The following is a 26,459-nucleotide window of genomic DNA, read 5'->3' on the forward strand; positions in this document are numbered from 1 at the left end:
TTAGTTCTACAAGTATGGACGTGCTATCTTTACACCCAACAGTCAATGACACCCAGAAAATTATAATGACTGTTAGGCCACATTCACACGGTCAGTATTTTACATCAGTATTTGTAAGCCAAAACCAGGAGTGGAACAAATAGAGGAAAAGTATAACAGAAACATATGCACCACTTCTGTATTTATCACCCATTCCTGGTTTCGGCTACAAATACTGATGTAAAATACTGACCAAATACTGAATATGTGGACGTGGCCTTATAGAGTTTCTTCGTTACATAAGGATCACTTTTATTGTACCTCAAATTATTGCTACTAACATCAAGGCCATGTGCCCACGATCTGGAAGTAGCAGCACTTTGGACGCAGCGTATTTTTGCTGCATCCAAAGCGCTGCCATCTATTGAACGCAGGTGAATCCGCATGTGTTCATTGAACCGTGCGGATTTACCACATCCAATACACTTCTATTGATTAGATTTCTGCTGTGTAGACCAGCATCTCCGCAAGAGAAATTAACACGCTGCAGTCTTGATAGACGCACCGCATGTCAGTGTCCGCGAGTGATCCACAGGCGACTACGCAAGCATAGTGGACATTGTATTTCTAGAAATCCCATCCACTATGCTGTTACAGCTTACAGCTGTCCGCAGAAGGTTTGATGTTGCATAAATACGCCAAACCCACAGCATATCCTGGTCGTGGTCACGAACCCTAAAACTGCAGTTTACATCTGACTTTTTTTTTTTTTTTAATAGGTTCTACTGCAAAAAAAACAAAAACACAGAGTCGGTTGGAAAAAAGCAATATGCACAATTTTTGGATACATCTCCTTGAAGGGTAACTATGGAATCAATTCCCACCAGCGTTTTCTTTATCAGGCTGGAAAGAAAAAACGTTGGATGGCCGGATCAATAAAAACAAGGCCATAGTCATGGGCAGTTTGCTAATTGTTTTGAGACAACAAAGTATCATGTTTGGAAAAGATCTGCAACATGTTGAAACGTTATATCCTGTATATGGCAGAACAAAAGATATCTTGATTTTCCATCATTTTTACACTGGCAACATAATATTGTCTAGGCAGCATAGGCATAGCCTAGTATTTCACGACAATCTGGCACCTGTAGTTCTACCAGTACAATAGGACTGCTTTTTTCTTTACTTTAGAAAACTACAAGTATTGAGCCAATCATTTCCAATACGGAGCAATGCAATGTGTAGCAAAATGTACGTTGTAAAAAACGTATGAACACTGCATTGCAATGCATCACATACCGACTCATATTCAATATTAACCAGACAAAACCCCAGTATTAATTTTTTGGCATCCCCGTTCGGGTCACTCCTGTTCATCTCATGCCTCTTAAACTTGTAGCGATTTTTTTTTTTTTCTGGCCTCCAGTCTCTTTTCTACTCATTAAACCCCCATCTGTTTAACTATTAGTATTTTCAGGAAATCCAGGCGAGGTGCTGGAAGGCCACAGAATTATTTTTGCTTTTGGCTAACACCCCCACAGGCTTTCCATGTTTCCTAGATACTAGATTTTGGCTCTCATTCTGACTTTTGTCCAAGTCACAGAGAAAAGTTATCACACAAATTACTGTCTAAAGTATACATGAAGTCTTATAAACACCGGGAACCTCGCTCTGCCCAACTATTAACCACTTGGAAGCAGCAAGCGCCAAAACGAGATCAATGTGCTGTGCACCCATTGGTGCCACAATCTAAATTCCCTACAGGTATGTCTTTGGAGTATATATACTAATTAAATATATATATATGTAAAAAAAATGAAGGCAGCACTTTAAAAGAAAAAAAAAGTCAAAATAAGAATAGTGGTTTAGGCGTTTCGGCGACGTTTCGCCTCCAGTTTGAGGATAGCTTAGTATTATGTTTTTCAAATGTATCAACACTATGGATGAATAAAGAAAAGACAATTTTTCACTTAAAGTTGGAGTGCAGTCTTTTATCCTGTATACATTATATGTATCTATTCTATATACATATTTATTGTGTGCACCTGTATCCAGAGGCGTAACTACAACAGGTGCAGGGGTTGCAATCGCACCCAGGCCCTGGAGCCTACGGGGCCCTAAAAGTCCCTTTGGCCTATAGAAAAAGACTATTGATATTAAAGGTTTAAAATATTTGGGGGCCCGTTGGAGCTTTCGCATCGGGGCCCATGAGTTTCAAGTTACGCCACTGCCTGTATATATAGTGTATGTATATATATATATATATATATATACACACTATATGTGTGCAAATACAGATGTAGCAAACTTTATCTTGATATGTAACACATGACATGCTTCTGAAATGACGGTAGTTTGCTTTATTTGCATATGTATATGGATATGTCTGCATGTATGCGTACATCTGTGAGTATACATATACTGTATATGCTTGTGTCTGTATCTGTGCACAGTTGTGAACACATCTGTGACTGTAATAGAAACATAAACATAATGTATATAAATAGGAATATAATAATATTTTGATTCCAGCGTTAACGATAACACATTCAGTGACTGCTAGACTATCGTGTAGGGATTTAGTACAGGAATATAGTCACACACACATATATATACAATTGCTAATAACTGTGCAGTCCTTCCCGTCTCCCATTCGCCCTGCTGCAGTAACTTGCTCCATATTAAAGTTTGAGGTTAAACTTGCTGTGAGGAGCAGCAGAATATTACATGGAGCTGGGAGGGGTGAGGGGGACGTGGAGGGGCCTGGGCTTTGTCTCTCAGTACAGTAAATGTCTCTCTCCCTCTCCCCACAGCAGCAGTGGCTCTTATTCCCCTCAGACTCTTGTGGTTTCCATATTATGTGAGGGAGGCTTTGGCGCCCTTTGTGCGCCTGTGAGAGGCCTCCATGCGCCCTCTAGGCTGACACTCCAGCCCAGGCTCAGCTCTCTGCTTCCTTCACACTTCTCAAGACACAAACAAAATAGAAAAACAAGGAAAAGTGGAAGCAAGAGAAAAACAATTGCAAGAAAGAAAAAGAGGACAGGTCTCCTGGATGGTGGATCAGAGTCCTGACCCACTGCCAAGGGAGCTAGGGGGCAGCCATGGCCTGTCTTCTGACAGGGCGAACGAAATGGGGTAAGACAAGAAGCAAAGAATCAATTGGAAGCAAAAGATACAAATAAAAATGGCCTTTTATTGAGCTGTTTAAAGTGGGAACATGGAGGTGAGTCAGTCAAGAGTTACAGGGAGGCTTTAGCCTTGAATGCCCGCTGGAAATGACTCCTTCCCGGGCTTCTCTTGGCACCATGCCCAAGAATGCATTTACAATCCGCTATATGGGAAACATATATACACACGCACTAAAGGAGCACGTTTACTGTGTGGTAAATATACACACAAGTGTGAGGCTGTGGCTGAGTATCTGATGGGGTGTCCTCAGTGCACCTCAAATTATCCATTGCGTATGACAACACATTCCATGGCGCTGCACAGAAAATACACCGATACGTGCAAATCCTTTATGTGATCTCAACCTCAACTCAATTACAGTCTAAAAAGTGAAACTTTAGGATTTTAGAAATTCTAATATTTTGTAACGGGGCAGTCCAAACAGACGCTTCATAAAATGCAGAAAACCTTGTGATTGCACCACTAGGTAATCAATTAGGGAGTCATGTTGTGATTAGGTGGCAACTTTAGAAAGTTGGAAATCTCCAGTGCCATGTAACCCTCTTCTATGGATTTTAGGCCATGCAATGATTAATGGCTGATTTATAGCTGTAAGTGAAAGAATGTGAAGATCACAGTCTGGCTCCTAATTACAGGAGAAGGAGGGGACTGGCTGCCCCCCTCTATAGAGCTATAACTCACTAATGTATGGAGCTCTGACACTTGCCTCAGTCCTGTGTAAGAAGTATCCCATTTACACTGCACCAACCATGATAGATGAGACCACTGAGGACTAGTGGCAGAATATGGATAATAATGTATCGATTGGAAATATATACACAATGGAGAGATGCACTGGAATAAGTCTATACACCCACTGCAATGTATATACACGTGCATTACAGTCCTATTCACATCAATGGCAGTGCTGTCAATATATTCTAAGAAGGGACAAAAAGACTTCTAAATAATGCAACCCCTTCATTTCTGCAATTGATATATAGGGGAGGGGGGCTCCGCTTACAGACCTCACTACTGATATGAATGACCAAGTATACATAGGGTTTAGCAGGTGGGATTGGAGGGCATGTGCCCAGATAGTGGACACACAAAAAATGCAGTACAACAGGGGCAGATGTAACATTGGTGCAGCCTGGGAACCAACAGGAAAGGGGGCACATTTCTTCTAAAGCAGGTGGGATTGTGAATTATGATGAGCTATTGAACTACAAAGGGCCCATATACTGTTCTTGTAAAGGCAGTGGCGCAACTTGAAGCTTGTGGACCCAAATGCTACATTTCCAATGGGGCCCCCACTTATTGCACGTCTTTTATAGTAATGGTCTTTTCATATGCTCCAAAAGGACCGTTTGGGCCCCTTAGGCTCCAGTGCCCGGGTGCAATTATAAACCCTGCACCGATTATATTTATAGGGGCCTTTTTCTGTCTGTGTCTGCCAGTGCAGGACTGTATTTACAAATAAGATAAGGTCAGGAAACAATCCTTGCCTCCGGTGTACACAAAACATTTTAAAAAAATTGCTGGTCATTGCTACAGTGACTCTGTGCTGTAGGAGGTAAGGAGTTAATGAACAGATACAATGTAGCACAGGCTTCATACAACCCACAGATGCACATTCTCAGTTTTCCACATTAACACCAAACTTCAGTTAAAGTCTCTGTCCCATGCAGAGCACAAGACCCCTCTGCACCCCCTCTCTAAAGGAGACCCAGAAATGGCCTGGAAACTCCCTCCAACCACAGAATCCCAGCAGCCCATTGGCTGCCACCCCCATCCATCATTCTTTCCTGCCGCAGGATTGGCCATTGCTGATCTGTCTAGACACTTCCTTTGTGTCAGGGGGAGGGGAGGCTCACATTCTACATTGTACAGTTCTCTCTTATTTATTTTTTTACTTTTTTTCCCCCCTCTCTCTGGCTGGGATAGAGCAGTCGCAAAATGTGCAGAGCTCAGCGTTTCTCAGCACTAAGGAAAGGAAACCCACCCTTCTCCTGGTGCAGGGAGGCTGCAGCACTTCACACATTGCTGCTATTATTCTGCACAATGTACATTTACTACTGACCCCAAAGTCACACTTAGCCCCCAATATCCCCGTCCCCAATTCTCAACCTGCACCCACACAACACACACAACATAGGAACTAATGCAATGCAAAAGAGAAACTGAGTGCGGCCACGTACCATCGTCATGCACAGGAGCACACACAGTACGGGGGGCTTTAAGTGGCTCTGGAGCAGGGCAGCTTCATGACTGGCAAGCTTTAGGGGAATGGGGAAAGTTGCCCCTGGAGAGGTGGGCGCAGCAGCAGGCTGGGGAGGGCTGGGCATGGGCTCAGTCCATGGCTGCTGTCACTGCTTCTTCCCCGGCACACTGTGGGGGGCTCCAGCAGCCTCTGCCCGGGGACCTGGGACACTTTGCACAAGTTGCAATCTCTCCGCCAGCTCCGTGTTTATTTCCGCAATTGCTACAATTTGCATAGTTTCCTCGCTCGGCCAATAGGAGAAGAGGAATGGCAGCTCTGGCCGGAGCAACGTTCTAAAGCCCCCGGTGCTAGGCCCCGGCCGGGGGAAGGAGGAGGGAGCGCAGGACGGACGAGCGCCTGCTGCAGACGGGGAGGAGGGAGCCGATCGTTTATTTATTACTTCACACTTTCTGCTGGTCACCCGACCACAGCCAGGACCTGCACTGCACACACGTGCTGTAGGCATGCTGGGACCTGTAGTTCTCGTGGTGCAATAGCCAGTGAGCACAGTCTACTGTACTAAACCCAATACTAGTAGAGCCAGGATATGTAGCTATTAATCCCTCATTCTATTTATTATGTATTTATTTTACTTATACAGCGCCATTAATTCCGCAGCGCTTTACAGACATTGTCATCTCTGTCCCCATTGGGGAACACTATATATTCGCTATCAGTATGTCTTTGAAGTGTTAGAGGACACCAGAAAACCCAGAGGAAACCCACACAAACAAGGGGAGAACATACAAACTATGCATTAGCCATCATTTATAATAATAATACTAATTTTTATTTATATAGCGCCAACATATTCCGCAGCACTTTACTATTAAGCAGGGCCGGACTGGCCATCTGGCAATTCTGGCAAATGCCATAAGGGCCTGTCTGGTCATGGGCTGCCTTGTCTGCTATGTTGTTAACAGAATCCGTGTTCTCAAGATACGCATACTCTCAAGAGTTGTGATGGAGCACAAAGTGGCTGACTCGGTCACTTACCCCAGCAGGCCACGGGTATCATTAGAAATATTGGTCTTGCAGAAAATCTTCCTTTCCTCCATCCAAGGTAATATTAGTAATATATCCCATCTGGTTCATGGGGATGGGGACAACATGGGCCTGTGTGATTTCAAATGCTAGGACTGAATTTCAGCCCCAGTCCGTACCTGCTATTAAGCGGGGCCATGTACAGACAAAATCAATACAAGTTAAGACAATTTAAATAGTGACATTAGGAGTGAGTTCCCTGCTCGCAAGCTTACAATCTACAAGGAAATGGGGGGAGGGACACAATAGGTGAAAAGTGCTTGTTATTTCAGGTCTGGCAATTATAATAAATAGTGATTTTCATATAAAGCTGCATGATCCGGTCATCAGCCCGTGTTTAAGTGCAATAGTCAAGTATCAGTTATCATGTGCATGGAGGGTGTGGAGACAGATGAATAGTAGGGGGCAGATTCAGAATAATATTTGGAAGGAGGGAACAGGGCAAAGTTAGTTTACTGAGTAGTTGATGTGGTAGGCTTGTTTGAAGCCTACTATTTATCTATAATTTATCTATCATCTATCCATTATCTATCATCTGTCTATTATGTACCATCTATCTATTATCCATCATCTATCCCATATATATTATCTATTATCTACCATCTATTATCTATCATCTATCCGTTTCTTATCTATCTCTTATACTCTATGATCTATCATCTATATCTTATCTAATATGAGAAAATATACAGCATTATCTATGTATCAATTCTATTTGATCATTCTATTATCTACCTATCACAAAGTAAGGGGTTGCAATAGATAGAAAAATTAAAAACTAATATATGGGAACTTAGTGCTGTAGTCACCAGGTTTTTGCTATGTAATTTGAGAGCAGAATGCTGCAGGATCAGAGACCCTGATTCCAGCGATGCGATGTGTTGCTACAATTTGCATGTTTTTCTCACTAGACCAATAGGAGGAGAATGGCAGCTCTGGCTGGGGCAACGTTCTAAAGCCCCTGGGCTGTTCGCTGTCATTTTGATAAAATTACTTTTCTATCTACTGTAGATCTACCAGTTCTCTGAATGCTGAGCTCTGTATAATCCCACCCACACCATTGATCAGCATATTACTGTGTACACTGTGCATAGGCAGAAAGCTGCCAATCAGTGGTGGGGGCAGGGTTACACAGAGTAGGAGAACTACATGGCACAAGACAACTAATCATCTTGTGATAATCTGCTGATAAAATAGTGATTTTATTAAAACTACAATTAGGGTATGTGTCCACGTTCAGGAAACGCTGCGTTTTTGACGCAGCACTGAGCCGCAGCGTCAAAAACGCAGCATCCAGATGTTACAGCATAGTGGAGGGGATTTAATGAAATCCCGTCTCCACTGTGCATTAAAAAACGCATGCGTTTTTCCAGCAAAAACGCACATGCGTTGTGTTTGTTCAGAACGCAGCATGTTGCTACAATGAGCAAAACACGCAGGAACACCGCAGGTGACCTGCCAGTGACCTCAGGTGCATTTTTGGTCAGGATTTTACCTGCATAAAATCCTGACCAAAGCCTGAAGCAAACCTGAACGTGGACACATACCCTAAGCAGTCCATTAAGTGACACATTGCTGGAATTAGGGTTTCTGCCCCTACATTTTGCTGCTCTCAGATTACCTGGCAAAACCTGCAGACAGATTCCCTTTAAAGTTTACATCACTATCTGGTCTTTCTACCCAAGTTATAATGTTAATGATGAGATTCATCCATCATTAATTACACATTGTACAGATATTTGGGAGGTTCCTGATCAGGATCTTATCTAAATATATTCTGATGTTTGCAGGTAATATGTGATTAATATGTAAAGCTCCCGATAGATTTATTGGGCAATCTCCTTCCAAGAACCATTGAAATACACTGCAGTCAGCCCATCCCTAACATGACTGATAACAGGGAATGATCATTCATTAACCCTAGAATGCGTAACCTGGACTGCTTTTTGCAATTATAAATTACAATATTGTGCATTTTTCATATCTTACTTTGCAATTTGGAAATAAACTTGTAAACGTTTGAGTTCCTCCATAGGGTTTGCACAAGGGCCTAAAATGCCCAGGTTATGTGAAAGTGTATATTTCAGACATCACGCACCATTTGTTTTATGTTTGATTGCAGTATATAACATACATGCAAAACTCCTACTTGTAAATATGCACATATTAAATGGGTCGTCACAAGATCCGAACCGATCGCTAATCCAGAGGATACGAGATAAGTGTCTGATTGGTGGGGATGTGACTGCTGGAACCCCCACCAATAATAACAATATTGGTTCCCAGTTAATAGATTGTCAGTGCGATTGCTCATTCGTCACTCCTTTCAAATGGGGTCTCTTGAGATGGATGTGTGATAAGCTGTGACTTTGGGATAACCCCTTTAATACAATTTATAACCTCTGAGAACTACGGAGTTATAAAAAAAAAAAATCGCCAAGAGAAGTCTATGATGTATGTCCACATGACACCCGTGAGAAAAGTATAGGTCTTACAGATCAATAGCTGTGCCCCATTGGGCTCCAGTTGCCTCCCTACAGGTTGTATCATACAGAGTGTATAGATTAAGATAAGATGGTGGGGGGTCCGGATTAGGATCCTAATCTCTGCCCAGAAGGGTAACAGCTAGTGTCTCTGTCTCTGGAGGTACTGACCTGTATTATGCAGAACAGACACTGATCTGAAGCTGCTCTATGTAATACTTCATGTCTCCTGTGGTGGCGCTGCAGGGAAATAAAATGCTTACTACTGAGTTTCACTAGATTCCAAAAGGGACTCGCTTGTCAGGAGACCCTTCTAACACGTAGCAATTGTCCAAAGAGCTTCAAAACGGGAGTCTGTGACATAGATCTTTGCATCGCCATGGGTGAAATTTACACCGACCTCCGCAGCATAATGTTTTTCAAAAGGAACAAGCGTCTGTCACCACGTGTGTCTAAGGCTGTGTGCACACGATGCAAAATCTGCACAAAATCTGCATTTTCTGGCAGAACCCGCAGCTGCGTTTTTGATGCGTTTTATTGCGCGTTTTTGATGCGTTTTTTTGTGCGGATTTTCTGCAGATGTTACCACTGTGGATTTGTATTAATGGAGGGGTGCAGAAATGCTGCAGAAACGCACAAAAAAAGTGACATGCACTTCTTTGAAATCTGCAGCGTTTCTGTGCGGATTTGTCTGCACAGCTTTTTTTTTTCACATTGATTTACATTGTACTGTAAATCACAGTGCAGATCTGCAGCAGAAAAAAACGCTGCAGATCTGCACTAAATCTGCATCGTGTGCACATAGCCTAAGGCTAGGGTCACATTGCGTTAGGGCAATCCGTTAAGCGCATAGCGCTAGCGGGTTGCGCTAACGCAATGCTTCCCTAGGGTCCGCGTTCGGTGTCCCCGCTAGCGCAGATCCCCGATCTGCACTAGCGAGGAACGGACCTCGGGCGCGCCGCGGACGCTGCAAGCAGCGTCCGAGGTCCGTCACTCAAATGACGCGACATCGCTAGCGCCCGCCCAATGTGGGCGGGCGCTAGCGACGCGCTCACCATTACAGGCTATGGCGGCGTTAATGGACTACGTTAACACCGCGTTATGCCGCGGTGTAACGTAGTCCGTTAAACGCGGTCACATAACGCAATGTGACCATAGCCTTATAGTTTTATTTGGATAAAAAATAGCAGCTATGATACAATGATGCATGGAGGCGATGGCCACTACACGCTTCCTCTGGCCTATATGTATCTGTAGCAAATTGACATTTTGCAGATTTCTAACTTGCAGTTCATGTCCATTTACACCGCAGATAGTTTATTGAGATTTCCTAAAATGTCATGTACTACCAGGGCCGCCATCAGGGCATTACTGCCCTGACTGGCGTATGGGGCCTGGTGGGCAGAGGGGGCCCGCATCGGGCCCCATCTCATCTGCTCACCGGGCCCCCCTACAGGCGCTGCGGCACGCTATTGACGTGCGGGCCCGCACGTCAATAGTTAACAGCCGCCAGCCAATCGGTTCCTGGCAGCTGACTTGAGCCGCAGCGCGCACTTCGCCGGCGTCTGACGTCATTGTCAGCCGCCGGCGAGTGCGCGCTTCACCTGCGTGGAGGGAATGAGCTTCGCCCGCCGCAGAAGCGCGGCCAGGTAAGAACTCGTGTTTTGGGGTTTTTTGGGGTTTTTTTTAGAGCGGCGATCCAGGGGGCCCCGGGGCAGAATGCTGGACACGCTGGGGCAGAGATGCTGGACACACTGGGGCAGAAATGCTGGACATTGGGGGCAGAGATGCTGGACACACTGGGGGCAAAGATGCTGGACAGACTGGGGCAGAGATTGTGAAGACACTGGGGGCAGAGATGCTGGAGACACTGGGGGCAGAGATGCTGGAGACACTGGGGGCAGAGATGCTGGACACACTGGGGGCAGAGATGCTGGACACACTGGGGGCAGAGATGCTGGACACACTGGGGGCAGAGATGCTGGACACACTGGGGGCAGAGATGCTGGACACACTGGGGGCAGAGATGCTGGACACTGGGGGAAGAAATGCTGGAGACACTGGGGGCAGAAATGCTGGAGACACTGGGGGCAGAATGGAGATACGGGCATGATTGGAGATACGGGGCAGAATGAAAGACGTGGGGGCAGGATTGGAGACATCGTGCAGGATCATGGGGCAGCATGGATATGATGGAGACAGATGGGGCAGGATGGAGACAGATGGGGCAGGGTGGGGAGATCATATGGGGCAGAATGGATACTCATGAGGGCAGGATTCGAGAACATATGGCTGGAGCCAGGAATGAGACACACGGGGGCCAGGATAGGGGATATTATTACCATAGGGGCTAATTAAGGGATATTATTACTGCAGTGATGTATTTATTTTTTTTTTTTAGTATACTGTTTTAAATGGGGGGTCAGGCCTGTTACTGTGTAGAGTGATACTATGTTGCCTTTTTTTCTTCATGTGGTGTAATGTAGAAGTTTGGAAAAATTAAGTAATGTGTTCTGCAAGCGGAGCTCGAGATAACTGTGTTATTTCCTGCAGAGACAAGTCCTGGCTGGAAGAAGTGACGGCGGTCTGTGCTGGATGAAAGTTGAAAGATGAAGGACTTCACCTAGAGACGTCTCTGGTGAGTCAGTGTGTTACCTACACACTGACACTATACACTGTATACTATATACAGTGGTCCTGTGTATAATGTCACCGGTGATCACTGTATTACCCTGTACACAGTGTCATGATCTCCATGGCCAGAGAACTAGCATAAGCCTCTATAGGAACAAGCTCTTGGAAGATGTAACTATACTGACCATGAACTAAACCTACCGCATCATCTAGAAGTAGCCAGGTAGCATGTCCTACTTTTTATCCCTATATGCCCAGCGCCGGCCGGAGAACTAAATAATGCTAGCAGAGGGAAATATAAGACCTGACTCACCTCTAGAGAAATGCCCAAAAAAAAGGAGACAGAAGCCCCCCACATATATTGGCGGTGATATGAGATGAAACAACAAACGCAGCAGGAAAATAGTTTTAGCAAATTTGAGGTCCGCTTTCTAGATAGCAGAAGACAGAAAGCATACTTTCATGGTCAGTAGAAAACCCTAACAAAACACATCCAGAAATTACTTTAGGACTCTGGCATTAACTCATAATACCAGAGTGGCAATTCCTGATCAACAAGAGCTTTCCAGACACAGTAACGAAACTGCAGCTGTGAACTGGAACCAAAATACAAAAACAAAACATGGACGAATGTCCAACTTATCTAGTAGATGTCTGGGAGCAGGAACAAGCACAGAGAGGCTTCTGATAACATTGTTGACCGGCAAGCATCTAACAGAGAAGCCAGGTTATATAGCGACACCCAGATCTAATCAGAACAGGTGAACAGGGAAGATGATGTCACAAGTTCAATTCCACCAGTAGCCACCGGGGGAGCCCAGAATCCAAATTCACAACAACACAGACACTGCATACTAAGTAAAGATCTCCTGTGTATAATGGCACTGATGGTGATAGTATTGTGTTTTTTTTATTACTGATCAGTATTGTAGTATTCGGTCACTTTGTGGTGGTAATATGTGGTCTGGTCATGGTGCGGTGGTATTTGTCCCTTGTATGTGATATTATTCGGTCACTGATGGTAATATGTGTTCTGGTCATGGTGTGGTGGTATTTGTCCCTTGTATGTGCTATTTGGTCACTATGTGGTAATAATATGGTGTCTGGTCATGGTGTAGCGGCATTTGTTCCTTGTATGTGATATTATTGGTCATTTTAAAAATTGAAAAATAAATAAAAATTTACCTAAATTGTACTGCATATTTTAACAAATATTTAATAGGTTACAGTAGAGTAGGGCCCGGCCAAATGTGTCTACCGTGTTATGGTGGCGACTTAAAAAATCTTTTGGCCAAAACAAAAGCTGCCAACTATATGTGTGATCTGGTGATGGGAACTGTTAATGTGTGATAGGTGAGAAGTGGAGTTTCTCCAAGAGAGAACGGTGGGACTGTGGACAGTTCGAGGTGTGGAGGCGGGGCTGGGGTGGAGCCTGGGCGGAGTCTCAAGGGGGCACCGAAAAATTTGCCAGTATGGGGCCCCAAAATTTCTAGTGGCAGCCCTGTGTACTACGCTTTTATTATATAGGATGCACCCTACTTTTTCTTATGGGACACTTGAGAAATACACCACACAGCCGGCACCCCGAGAAAACCGGTGTAATTGCGTTATTGCTCCCCATAAGGTTGTTACTTATAAGGCCATGTTCACACGGTCAGTATTTGACATCAGTATTTCTAAGCCAAAACCAGGAGTGGAACGGTCAGAGGAAAAGCATAATAGAAACATTTGCACCACTTCTACATTTTTCACCCACTCCTGGTTTTGGCTTACAAATACTGGGGTAAAAAACTCACCAAATACCGAATGTGTGCATGTGGCCTAAGTTGTGGGCTCCTTAATCCGCAGGACAGAGGACGTTCTCCCGGACACATCAGGGCTCCGGAGTTGCTGTAAGGTCAGCATTGTGCTGTTCTGGACTCTTTCCCTCATCAGGGACCTTTGTGCTATTACAGATTAGTTTGTTTTAAGGCATAAATATGGATTAATCATTGTGAAGATCAAACCTCAGTTAAATAAACTCTGCTGTGATTCAGTAAATTAGAGGGAGTGAAAGTTTGGCTCAGGCAGGCACAATGACTAACTGACAAATTGGCAGAAAACCACACAGACACCCAGCAAAAGTCTGCTCCAGCCTGTACATAGTCACCGACAGGAGCACGGTCACCGCGGAGCTCAGGGAAGACTTGTCACTTCTGTCAGGAACTTAGCAAAACTGAATAAGAATATATATAGGAGATTAAAAGTCAAAATTAATTAATTGGTTAAGATATATTTACTGAAACAATCTGCAAACATAAACCTGGCCTAGATAGATAGATATGTACCTATAGTGGATGCAGGGTCTTTTCAAACCTTGGCCCTGGAGCCCTAAAGGTCTCTATGGCCCATATGAGAAGACCAATACTACACATCAATTATTTCTGCATATCTTGGCACGAAAAATGTAGCGTAAAATACATGTTTTTCCCCCGCTGACTAGTTAGGTGAAATCTGCAGCTAAAACGCTGAAAGGATCAGCATGCTGCAGATTTAAATCTTCTCCAAATCTGCAAGTCAAAAGTAAGCAATGTGTGCATGAGACTTCAGGATTCTTAGGGTAAGTGCACACGTTGCGGATTCTGCTGCAGATTTTTCCGCAGCGGATTTGGAAAATCCGCAGTGCAAAACCACTGCGGTTTTCACTGCGGATTTCATCGCGGTTTCTTCTGCGGATTCCTCTGCGGGTTTTCAACTGAACTTTCCTATTGGTGCATGTTGGAAACCGCTGCGGAATCCGCAGAAAGAATTGACTTGCTGCGGAAAATAATCCGCTGCGTTTCCGCGCGGATTTTTCCGCAGCATGTGCACAGCGTTTTTTTTTCCCCATAGGTTTACATGGTACTGTAAACTTTGGAAAAACTGCTGCGGAACCGCAGCGTCAAATCCGCTGCGAATCCGCAGCAAAATCCGCAGCGTGTGCAAATACCCTTATTCCCTTTGCTGGCATCAGGGAACACTTCAGGTTGTGTGGCAAATCTGTGCAGAAAAAACATGCAACAAAAATGCAACGTGTGCACACAGCCTTAAAGACCCATTGTAATTGGGGACCTTGATTGTGATTTTGCATTGCAGCCCATAAGATTCAAGTTTGAGCCAGTTATAGAAATTAGACAAATATAGGAGATAGATTTTATAATGTAAGATACTTTGTGATAGATAAGAGATGGATAGATAGAAGATATTTACAGTAAATCTGTTACAAAACTGTAAAAAAAAAAAAATGTATGTGCATATACGTAGCAGAGCTGAAATTGTCATTTTTTCTTTTTGGAGTAACAGTTTATGTATCCAAACAATGCTCTGGTGTAAGCAAAAGCAAGTAGGTTACTGGTTATTTGTACATAATTGTAACTTTTGAAGTCAAAATACAAATCTACATCCCCTTCCCAGGCCAAGAGATTACCATGTACTTGCATCTATAATGTATCAGAGACGACCTGCTGTTAGCTGTCTATATTTATTGCACTTATATTAAAGTGTGGCTATTATTTTTTACATTATTCTGCTCATAAGTTTTGCTCAAGTTCTGTTCAGGCCTTGAACTTATAATTCCAGCACATGTGATAAAAGTTCCCTAAATTTGACCGATCACCAAGTATAATAGAAACAGACGAAACACAAGAGGAACAAACTTTTAAATTTCATTTTATTGATCTTTGGATTCTGTGCTTTTACCAGAGGAAAAAAAATACTGTCCTTTAGCTAGATAGTGAAAGAGCTGCTTTACAGGTGATACAATCCGAGGGAGAATTATATGAATTAGGCTACAGGAAAGAAATATACCTTGGTACCGTGTTAGCCAGTAATTTGTTACCATCTTTTCAGTTAGCCATTAAAAGGTATCAACCACTGAGGACTCTCAATTCTAAATATGAATTAGGCTACACTCCCATAATGAGCTTTTGGTGATTTTGTTTATATTGGATATTTTTTACACCATTTCTGCACCCATCTTAGCACCATTACTTGCTTTTTTTTTTTCAAAACTACACAGCATAAAAAAAACTTTCCAAAAACTCATTATGGCATGTAGCCTAGGAGTTGGTATACCAGAATATATGGTACTTTGAATGTTATATATGTATGAAGAAATATATCAAAATATATTTTTACCACTGCGATAAGTATAAAGATGTACTAGAAAACTTAGGTAATAGGAATGCTACAATTGGTGCAGATTTAGAATAAATCAGTTCGAACACAGACTATAGAAACAAGCCACTCACCCTGATCCCCAATTATATATGCTGAGACCTCAACCTCACTAAATACACATTGAGTCAAAGGAGACCTGTCCTAGGTGACGGTGGTCCCCAATATTAGTGCAGTGATTGAGACCCCGAGCACTGAAATGTTAGAATATGATAGTAAAAAGGTACAATGTCACTTTCAACAGTATATATATATATATATATATATATATATATATATATATATATATATATATATATATATATATATATATACACACACACACACACACACTCTGTATGTATATATATATATATATATATATATATATATATATATATATATATATATATATTGACAGTGAACAGACTACATTGGAATTCTTCTTTATAGAATTTTTAAGAGCGATCGAACAATTTCCCCCAGTGTTACTTTTCACATATTAAGAAATGTAACACGATAGATATACATAAATATGTACAATACTATGGTCTTCAACAACCTATACAACTACATATGTAGCAGAGCTGAATTTGTTTATTATTGCACAGCAGCTAATTGGAACTGCCTGGTGGAACATAAGACATTGCAGACAGATTTGGAGCTATTGCACAGTGATCTCATCAGTTCTGCTATATATAGAATATTTATATATGTATAAAATGATAGCATTAGGGCAGCACTCTGGCCACTGACTCCTGGGCACAGATAACTTCTCCTGCGATCAATGTCTCCCTGGGACTCCAGTTCTCAGTCTCTGTAATTACTGAATTAATCTTTACAATTAAGGCAAAGCCCTGATGACCTCTCTGGAAGCCCCTGAGCCCCAGCTCTGCCTGTCCTGTGTGTGCCCAGTGCCAGGGGCAGGCAGTGACTGGCAGCGCTCACCTTGCAGGATACTTTGTAACTAGATTATTATAAGCAGGATCCACAGCAGTGCTGGAGGCTGTAGATAACACGAAGGTTTCCCTACACGTCCCAGGCAGCTTCACGAGTGGATGGGTCCCTTGTGCAGCAGGATCCGGGCATCAGGTGCACAGCAGACGGTGACACCGGTCTACACAGCAGCACTTTTGTCTCTGCAGCTTGCTCAGCTCTGCTACATCCTGCCTTGGTGTACAGCTGCGCTCACTACAGGGCAGTCAGCTTCTTAGCTCAGTGCAATGATCCAGGGGCGTTTCAGTGAGCAGCTTGGAGGGGGATGTGAGTGTAGTGAGTCACTGCCAGGCAGGGCAAGGGCACAGGCGAAACCCAGAGAGCAAGAGCAGCCTCTATGGACAAAGCTGCAACATACACACACAGCTCAGTCATCATCTGCCCCGGGACTGCGCAGAGCAGCCACCACCCAACTGTGGTCAGACCTCTCCTGCCAGAGGGCGCTGCACCCTGCACTCACACAAGATGGCCACAGAGCTGCTGCCTGCACCTCTATCTACCTGCACTGCACCCCTCTCTATCTGCACCCCTCTCTACCCCCACACCTATCTACCCGCACCTCTCTCTACCCCCACACCTATCTACCTGCACCTCTCTACCTGCACCCCTCTACCCCCACACCTATCTACCTGCACCTCTCTCTACCCCCACACCTATCTACCTGCACCTCTCTCTACCCCCACACCTATCTACCTGCACCCCTCTCTACCTGCACCTCTCTACCTGCACCCCTCTACCCCCACACCTATCTACCTGCACCCCTCTCTACCTGCACCTCTCTCTACCCCCACACCTATCTACCTGCACCCCTCTCTACCTGCACCTCTCTCTACCCGCACCTCTCTCTACCCCCACACCTATCTACCTGCACCCCTCTCTACCTGCACCTCTCTCTACCCCCACACCTATCTACCCGCACCTCTCTACCCCCACACCTATCTACCTGCACCCCTCTCTACCTGCACCCCTCTACCCCCCACACCTATCTACCTGCACCTCTCTCTACCCCCACACCTATCTACCTGCACCCCTCTCTACCTGCACCTCTCTACCTGCACCCCTCTACCCCCACACCTATCTACCTGCACCTCTCTCTACCCCCACACCTATTTACCTGCACCCCTCTCTACCTGCACCTCTCTACCTGCACCCCTCTACCCCCCACACCTATCTACCTGCACCTCTCTCTACCCCCACACCTATCTACCTGCACCCCTCTCTACCTGCACCTCTCTACCCCCACACCTATCTACCTGCACTCCTCTCTACCTGCACCTCTCTGCCCCCACCCCTCTCTACCTGCACCTCTCTCTACCCCCACACCTATCTACCTGCTCTTCTCTCTAACTTGCACCTTTCTCTGCCGCATCCCTCTCTGCTGCACCTCTCAGAACTGCACCTTTCTCTGCCCCCACATCTATCTACCTGCACCTCTCTCTCAAACCTGCACCTTTCTCTACCCCCACACCAATCTACCTGCACCTCTATCTACCTTCACTTCTCTCTCAAACCTGCACCTCTCTATCTGCACGTCTCTCTCAAACTTGCACCATTCTCTGTCGCCACACCTCTCTACCTGCACCTCTATCTCTGCTTCATCCCTCTCTCTGCTGAACCTCTCTCTCAGACCTGCACCTTTCTCTGCCCCCATACCTATCTACCTGCACCCATCACTCTGCCTGCACCCCTCTTTCTCCTTTTGCTTGCACTCTGTCTCTCTGCCTGCAACTCTCTCCTTTCTCTTGTACTCTGTCTCTCTGTATCCACCTCTCTCTTTGTTTGCACCCTGCTTTTTTTTTTTTTTTTTTAAATGCACCCTGTAAGTCCTGGCTTCTCCAAAAAACTATGATTTTTTTGCATTTTCTGAGTATAATCTAATAATCATATAAAATAGAACAGACATTCATTAGTGTTACTCTGCAGTGAGCAGTCACTATAATACTTCCACTGGATAATAGGAATATCAGTTGTGCATAAATCCAGGGAATTCTAATATTTTACTATTTATAGAGTTGCCTGTAAAAAACATAAACATCAGACCAAGATTAGTTTTAACCAAGTATAATATACTTCTACACTTACTGGATAGTTGTCATGTCAGGGTAGAAGATCAGGCATATCGGGGGAGGGGCTTCAGTCAATCAGAAGGTGGAGCTTCAGTCATTATCAGGAGAGGGGCCTCAGTCTTTATGAGGGGAGGGGCCTCGGTCATTATCAGGAGAGGGGCTTTGGTCATTATCAGGGGAGCCTCGGTCATTATCAGGGGAGGGGCCTCGGTCATTATCAGGGGAGGGGCTTCGGTCATTATCAGGGGGGCCTCGGTCATTATCAGGGGAGGGGCCTCGGTCATTATCAGGGGAGGGGCCTCGATCATTATCAGGGGAGGGGCTACGGTCATTATTAGGGGAGCCTCGGTCATTATCAGGGGAGGGGCCTCGGTCATTATCAGGAGAGGGGCCTAGGTCATTGTCAGGGGAAGGGCTTCGTTCATTATCAGGGGTAGAGCGTCAGTCATTATCAGGTTTGGAGCTTCCGTCATTATCGGGTGGAGCGTCAGTCATTATCAGGGGAGGGGTTTCAGTCATTATCATGGATGGAGCGTCAGTCATTATCCGGGGTGGAGCGTCAGTCATTATCAGGGGTAGAGCTTGTCATTATCGGGGGAGGGGCTTCAGTCATTATCAGGGGAGGGGTTTCAGACATTATCAGGGGTGGAGCGTCAGTCATTATCAGGGGTGGAGCATCAGTCATTATCAGGGGTGGAGCTTCAGTCATTATCAGGGGTGGAGCGTTAGTCATTATCAGGGGTGGAGCGTTAGTCATTATCAGAGGTGGAGCGTTAGTCATTATCAGGGGTGGAGCTTCAGTCATTATCGGGTGGAGCGTCAGTCATTATCAGGGGTGGAGCTTCAGTCATTATCAGGGGTGGAGCGTCAGTCATTATCATGGGTGGAGCTTCAGTCATTATCAGGGGTGGAGCTTCAGTCATTATCAGGGGTGGAGCGTCAGTCATTATCAGGGGTGGAGGGTCAGTCATTATCAGGGGTGGAGCGTTAGTCATTATCAGGGGTGGAGCGTCAGTCATTATCAGGGGTGGAGCGTCAGTTATTATCAGGGGTGGAGCGTCAGTCATTATCAGGCGTGGAGCTTCAGTCATTATCAGGGGTGGAGCGTCAGTCATTATCAGGGGTGGAGCGTCAGTTATTATCAGGGGTGGAGCGTCAGTCATTATCAGGGGTGGAGCTTCAGTCATTATGAGGGGTTTCAGTCATTATCAGGGGTGGAGCGTCAGTCATTATCAGGGCAGGGGTTTCAGTCATTATAAGGGGAGGGGTTTCAGTCATTATCAGGGGAGGGGTTTCAGTCATTATCAGGGGTGGAGCATCAGTCATTATCAGGGGAGGAGCGTCAGTCATTATCAGGGGTGGAGATTCAGTCATTATCATGGGAGGGGTTTCAGTCATTATAAGGGGAGGGGTTTCAGTCATTATCAGGGGAGGGGTTTCAGTCATTATCAGGGGTGGAGCATCAGTCATTATCAGGGGAGGAGCGTCAGTCTTTATCAGGGGTGGAGCGTCAGTCATTATCAGGGGTGGAGCTTCAGTCATTATCGGGGGTGGAGCTTCAGTCATTATCGGGGGAGGGGCTTCAGTCATTATCAGGGGAGGGGTTTCAGACATTATCAGGGGTGGAGCGTCAGTCATTATCAGGGGTGGAGCATCAGTCATTATCAGGGGTGGAGCTTCAGTCATTATCAGGGGTGGAGCATCAGTCATTATCAGGGGTGGAGCGTCAGTCATTATCAGGGGTGGAGCGTCAGTCATTACCAGGGGTGGAGCTTCAGTCATTATCAGGGTGGAGCTTCAGTCATTATCAGGGGTGGAGCTTCAGTCAATATCAGGGGTGGAGCTTCAGTCATTATCAGGGGTGGAGCTTCAGTCATTCTCAGGAGGTAACAAATGCTGGCTTTCTGTCTAGTTCCATATAATATAATTTTGCATAAAATATTTTCATGATAATATTGTCAACACATTGAATGTCAGTGATGGATCCACTGCTGATAATCCACATCGTGTGTGAAGTATTGTGTAACCAGTCATTACATGGAGCATTAATCTAATAGGTGTCAGACATGTGACTGCTCTCCAGCCTGGATCCATCAGTGACACACACTGCTAGTTTTGTAAGTGATCAGTGATCTCTGCAGGAGCTGCGATCTCCCCGTTATCACAGCCTCTCCATCATTAGATCCTGTGGGATGATCACAACATGACAATGTCTCCCTATCACACAAGCTTCTCATCAGTCTGTATATAATAACCCGACAATGCAGCATCACAGAGAAGGAACACAAAAGGGTCCTCAAGGGTCAGCATTACTAATAGTTTTTTTTTTTTTTTACTTTATTATGATTATTTACAGTGATGTTTATATCAGTCGATCTGGGATTATTATAGGAGACTAGAAGTCAATGAGATAAATGTCTGGGGAGAACACAGACAGGTAAAATAATAATAATGTTATTAATAATAATATAAATAATAGATCTAATATAATACACTAAAGTGTAATTGATACTGTATAAAATAATAATACCAATAATAAGAAATGCTTAAACATAGCTATGAATAAATATGAATAAAAATAATGATTAAAAATCTATTATTATTGCTATTATTATTATTATTATTATATAGCTATGAATAATGATGACTACAATATTTGCAAACGATAATTAAAACAAATCAAAGATGATTATTGCAATAATAATAGTAATTAAATAAAACAAATAAAGATATAACAAATACAAATAAGATCTAATAATTACTGATATAATCCAATTGAAATACAGTAGTTTATAGTCCCTGTATCAATTAATCTAACATTCTTTTAATACACTAAAAGCAGCAAGCTTACTATGGAGGAAATCATTATTACCTGCCTGCATTATTTATATGTAATGGCAATTTTCTTATTAATCATCTATGATGATATCATACAATATTAGATAATATTATGGTTCTCTCACTTCTGCTACAAATTCGGGTCTTGTTCTCAGACTCTTTAGAAGAAATGTGAACGAACAGAACGAATCAAAACCATAAAATGCTGACGAATATTTGGGGAAAGGTTTCATGACTTGTTTCCTGTGAATATCGAGGCTATTTTTTCTATTTTCGGAGTCTGCAGGGATGAGACATTATATCAGTGTACATGGTGCGAGGACAGAATAATTATGAAGACAAGTTAAAAAATACTAAAAAAAAAGGTCAGGCATGTATTTTAAAGTGCAAGGTACAGTAATGTGGCAGTTACAAATACTGCAAGGGCTCCAATGCTAGGGGTAGTAGTATGTAAGATACTGTCAGTTATAACCTGATAGATACTTCACAGTTAAGGGAAAAGATAAAGTGTATATATATAGCAGAAGACATGTAGTTATAAATAAATAGTAATTTGCACTATATATATATATATATATATATATATATATATATATATATATATACATACACACACACACACACACACACACACACACACACACACACACACACTGCAAGGGCTCCTATACTGGGGCAGTAGTAGTTTAATATAGCATGATTAGGTAAAAAATATATATATTTGTATATATATATATATATATATATATATATATATATGTGTGTGTGTGTATGTATGCGTGTATATACATATATATATATATATATATATATATATACATACACACACACACACACACACACACACACACACACACACACATTATTTAATTTTTATACTTCGATCTTAACCATGGTATGTACTACTACCCCCAGCATTAGTGTCCTTACAGTGTTTGTCAGCACTTGGTAAACACATGGAGGTTGGACACATGATTGATGGATTTGTCCTTTCGGACACTGGATCTGTATCACTGTGGAGGATTTTGCTGAGTGAGCAGCAGATGACCCAACAATTCAGACAGTGGGACAGTAAAATCAGCAAACTCTCTGGCCTCTGGGTCACAGCTCTGGACTGGTCAGGGAAAAAACGACAATGGCAAAATAATGCAAGGTAGAAATGTGCAGTGTGACTAGTGCAGAAATGCCTCCTCAAAGGGACAAATCCAGGCATAAAAAGACACAGAGGTATAAATAAGTGGTAACATGGAGAAGAGAGAAGACAGAAGAGATAGAACCAGAACCATCACTGACAACCTCTGGGAGAGAAGAGCAGCTCTGCAGCACAAACTACTGCTCTAACAAGTGAAAGACTGTGCAGACTAACAAGTGAAAGACTGTGCAGACTAAGAAGGATATAGTGTTTGGGGCTAGAAACGTTGTCAGCAGTTACCCTCCTTATAGTCTATGTAGGCTAAGTACATTCCATCCAGGCAGGGCTTTATCTAGTTTATACTTTTTTTTAGAGGATTTGGAATCTTATAGGAGCCATATTTGTATTTATTTATTTAATTATTTAATTGCATCTATGTTTGTCACTGGTGGACACAGAAAGAAAAGTGCTCCTGTGCAAAAATATATGGGCCCTTCACAGTCCAATAGCTCATCATAATGCACATTTCTACCTGCTTTGGAGGTGGCAGTGGCCCTTGCAGCTTCACAGATTGCGCCATGGATATGTAAAAGGAAAATGAGGGTTATAATCTCTCCCAACAGAATCAGATTCAGCCAAGAACAAACATTGCAAAACTGAGGCTATAGTGCATTTTTTATATTTTTTAATAAAGTCTAATTGCAAAAATGATAAATAATAATAAAAAATTGTAATTTGCACCTGAAGGTGCCCATATCCTTTAATATTTATGATGGAATCAATCAGTTTTTGGTACAGTTTGTCTTGCATTTTTTGAGCATTGGGTGAGTTAAAAATAAATGAGAAATAAAAATGAAGGACTCAGCACTTCTCTTTCCACAGTGAATTTGGATCACAAAACTACATCAAAATTATCACAAAAATCTGCAGGTGTAATTCCAGCCCTATGGTGCATCCTCAGGACAGACTATAAATAACTGATAGGTGCAAGTCTAGGACAACAGTATCCAGTGATCCCCATCTACATCCATAAAAGTGAATGAAAACATTGCTTCATTTCACACTGTCCTGAAGATTGAAATCTATGCAGACAATAAAGGGCCCAGTGCAGGAACAGCATATGTCCTTCTGCTCTTCAATATCCAATCACAGAACACAACTTTTTTTTTTCTTCTCCGTATCCCAGAAAGTCAGATCACACTATGGTCAAACTTTAATACAACTCTGATCAGAGCGTGTTTTGCATAATTGTGCAGATTTTCTCAAATGAGCACATCTTCCCCAGAGTATATGGGAGCAATGGAAAAAGCCCTTGCCAAAATATGGTGAATAGGAGTATGTTATGTGGATATACAATAAAATTCTAAGATAACAATACCTAAATTATGGAATACAACTTGTCTCTAGTTGGGAGTTATTGTTCTGGACAATCACTAGTTAACCTTAGATAGAACTGCATTTATCAGACTTGTATTCCAGTCTCTGAATGGACATCAGCACCAAGAGTGACACCTACAGGTGGGATTTATACTACAAGCTCTTCATATCAGACAATAAACAAAAGGTTTTAACAAAGTTTCTTCTGGTTTATGTAATTTAATATATGTGGAAAGAAAGAGTAAAGTTTTTCATGAAATTCTTATGTTCTTAAGAGAACATGTTTCTCCATGGATCTGCGACCTCCAACCTTCTTTCATTGTACATGTGCCATTGGGAGAGATTTGGGATTCCTACATGAGGCCCCATGCACAAGGGGCGATTAATTTATATATCATTCATGTCCTCAAATTGTGGCTATGACTGGTTCTGTGTGCAGCTCTGTGCACTTGTCTTCATAGCAAGTTGCCTGCATTAACATGCACTAGTCTGGTCCCATGAATCGGACCAAACTACTCGCCTCTGGCCCACCTAATTCTGCAGGATCAACCTCCATTGATCTATGTGTATAGGCACCTCGAAGCTTTATCCTATAAAAGATGCTCTGCTGACCTTGGGGGCTTCCTTTATTAATAACTGTCACTGTAGTGCTCCCAGGAGTTTTTACTTTCTGCAGCTATGGCCTGGTGTTACCCATCCCCCAGTTTTACCATTTGTTTTATCAATGATGGTAACTTTTTTTTTTTCTCCACTTAAAACCATTTTTAACTCCCAAATACATTTTTTTATACATTTCCCAGGATTACCTGTTTCAATGTCCAAAACTGTTAGAAAAAAAACCCTTTTTCTGCAAATGCAAATGCACCACAGTTCACAAAACACTGTTGCTGGGTGTACTGAAATACAATGGGGGAAACGTCATTTCAGCATTACAAAAAGCGCAGTAAAGAAGTCACAAGTTATGGAACACAGCACAGTTTCACACTGTTTTTCTGATTCACTGACTGATAAGGGTGCTCCAAATTTATATCTGTTCCCCCCTAATAAATCTGGTGCGTCTTATTCCAGTGTAATGATGTCTAAAGTTTGTCTTATAAAAGGTTGGTCTTACTAAATTCCACTCAAAATTTGTCATCTATTAGATATTTTTCAAGAACTTTTATATATCAAAAGATGTAGTCATGGCAACCAGAATGAAAACCCTCTGTTCTTTACACTGCAGGCTGCATCTAGGAAACTGGAAATAAGATTTATATTACAAAAGGACAGCTGTAATAATAGTATAAAACAACGCAACCCTGCGGAGACCTTAGTAACAAAGTGTAACCTTCTCAAAAACCTGCAGATTTCTTTCTCCCCAACCAAAAATATTCATGATCCTCCCAAAGAAAGTAACTTCCAAACTTCACTGGAGCAGCAGCTCAAAGTTTTCCGTGTAGGTCAGCGCCGACGTGTGCATTCATTAGTGTCAGATATCTGTAGGTGCCATGTAATAGGAAGAGCGCAGGGAACATCCCCCAAACCGGATAATGAAAAATTCAACTTTTAACACAAGTTTTAAGAGGAGGCCAAATTTTTGGCTATCCTATAGTTGTGGACTCGGCATGATCTGGCATCCAAGCAATGAAGGCCCTTGGCCAGGAGCATGACTATGATAGGTTCAGGGGTTGCAATTTCACCCAAGCCACGGAGCATAAGCGGGGCACCAACGGTTCCTTTGACCCATATGAAAAGACCACTACTAATAAAGATCTGTCATAATTGGGGACCCCACTGGAAGTTTTGCATCGGTGTCGTCAAGCTTCAAGTGTCGCCATTGCCATTGGCCCTGTATTAGTGACAATGATGTTCACCATTGTCGCCTATTAAGCTGTGGCTTGACCTGGTGGCCACTTTACCTTTCGGCCTCCAAGAATTTCCATAGTGCCCATCTGGTCAGTCTGCCCTGTGTATGGGCCATATGTACACCAAAATATTTGCTACATGGGAGTATTTTGTGCTAAAAAAATGATACAAAAAAATTGGCTAAATTTGCTGTTCTCTGTAATGCAAGGGCTCCGCAGGGTGACCCACGAGTTGTGCTAAACTCCCCAGATGTGTGACACATGCCCATAGATATAAGATCGTTAGTGGATCTATCAAAAAAACAGATGATGAGCCAGGAGTTATGGCTCTATTCACTGGTAGACACGGGCCCCTGTGTGAGAACAGTATATGGGCCCTTTGCAGTCCAATAGTTCTGCAAGGATTTGCTGATTTGGAGGGGGTAGTGGCCCCCTTATTCAATTGGCCCCTGTGCGGCTGCA

The 26,459-nt window shown here is 43.2% G+C and overlaps 1 protein-coding gene across 13 annotated transcripts in view; it reads right to left on the minus strand.

The window, feature by feature from the left end:
* The window catches only part of NFIA (nuclear factor I A), a 482,232-nt gene that overhangs the window by 314,951 nt on the left and 140,822 nt on the right, over positions 1-26,459 (minus strand). For 9 of the 13 annotated variants that reach the window (XM_077277138.1, XM_077277152.1, XM_077277158.1 and 6 more), the window contains exon 1: positions 5,349-5,619. The exons of the other annotated variants lie outside the window; for them this stretch is intronic. In XM_077277138.1, coding sequence (XP_077133253.1) covers positions 5,349-5,495 — 147 coding nt within the window. In that variant the 5' untranslated portion in view covers positions 5,496-5,619. Of the gene's footprint in view, positions 1-5,348; positions 5,620-26,459 lie in introns of those variants that run through there. 13 annotated transcript variants of the gene reach the window in all.

Source organism: Ranitomeya variabilis, chromosome 8, assembly GCF_051348905.1.
Source record: "Ranitomeya variabilis isolate aRanVar5 chromosome 8, aRanVar5.hap1, whole genome shotgun sequence".
Taxonomy (NCBI): Eukaryota; Metazoa; Chordata; class Amphibia; order Anura; family Dendrobatidae; genus Ranitomeya; species Ranitomeya variabilis.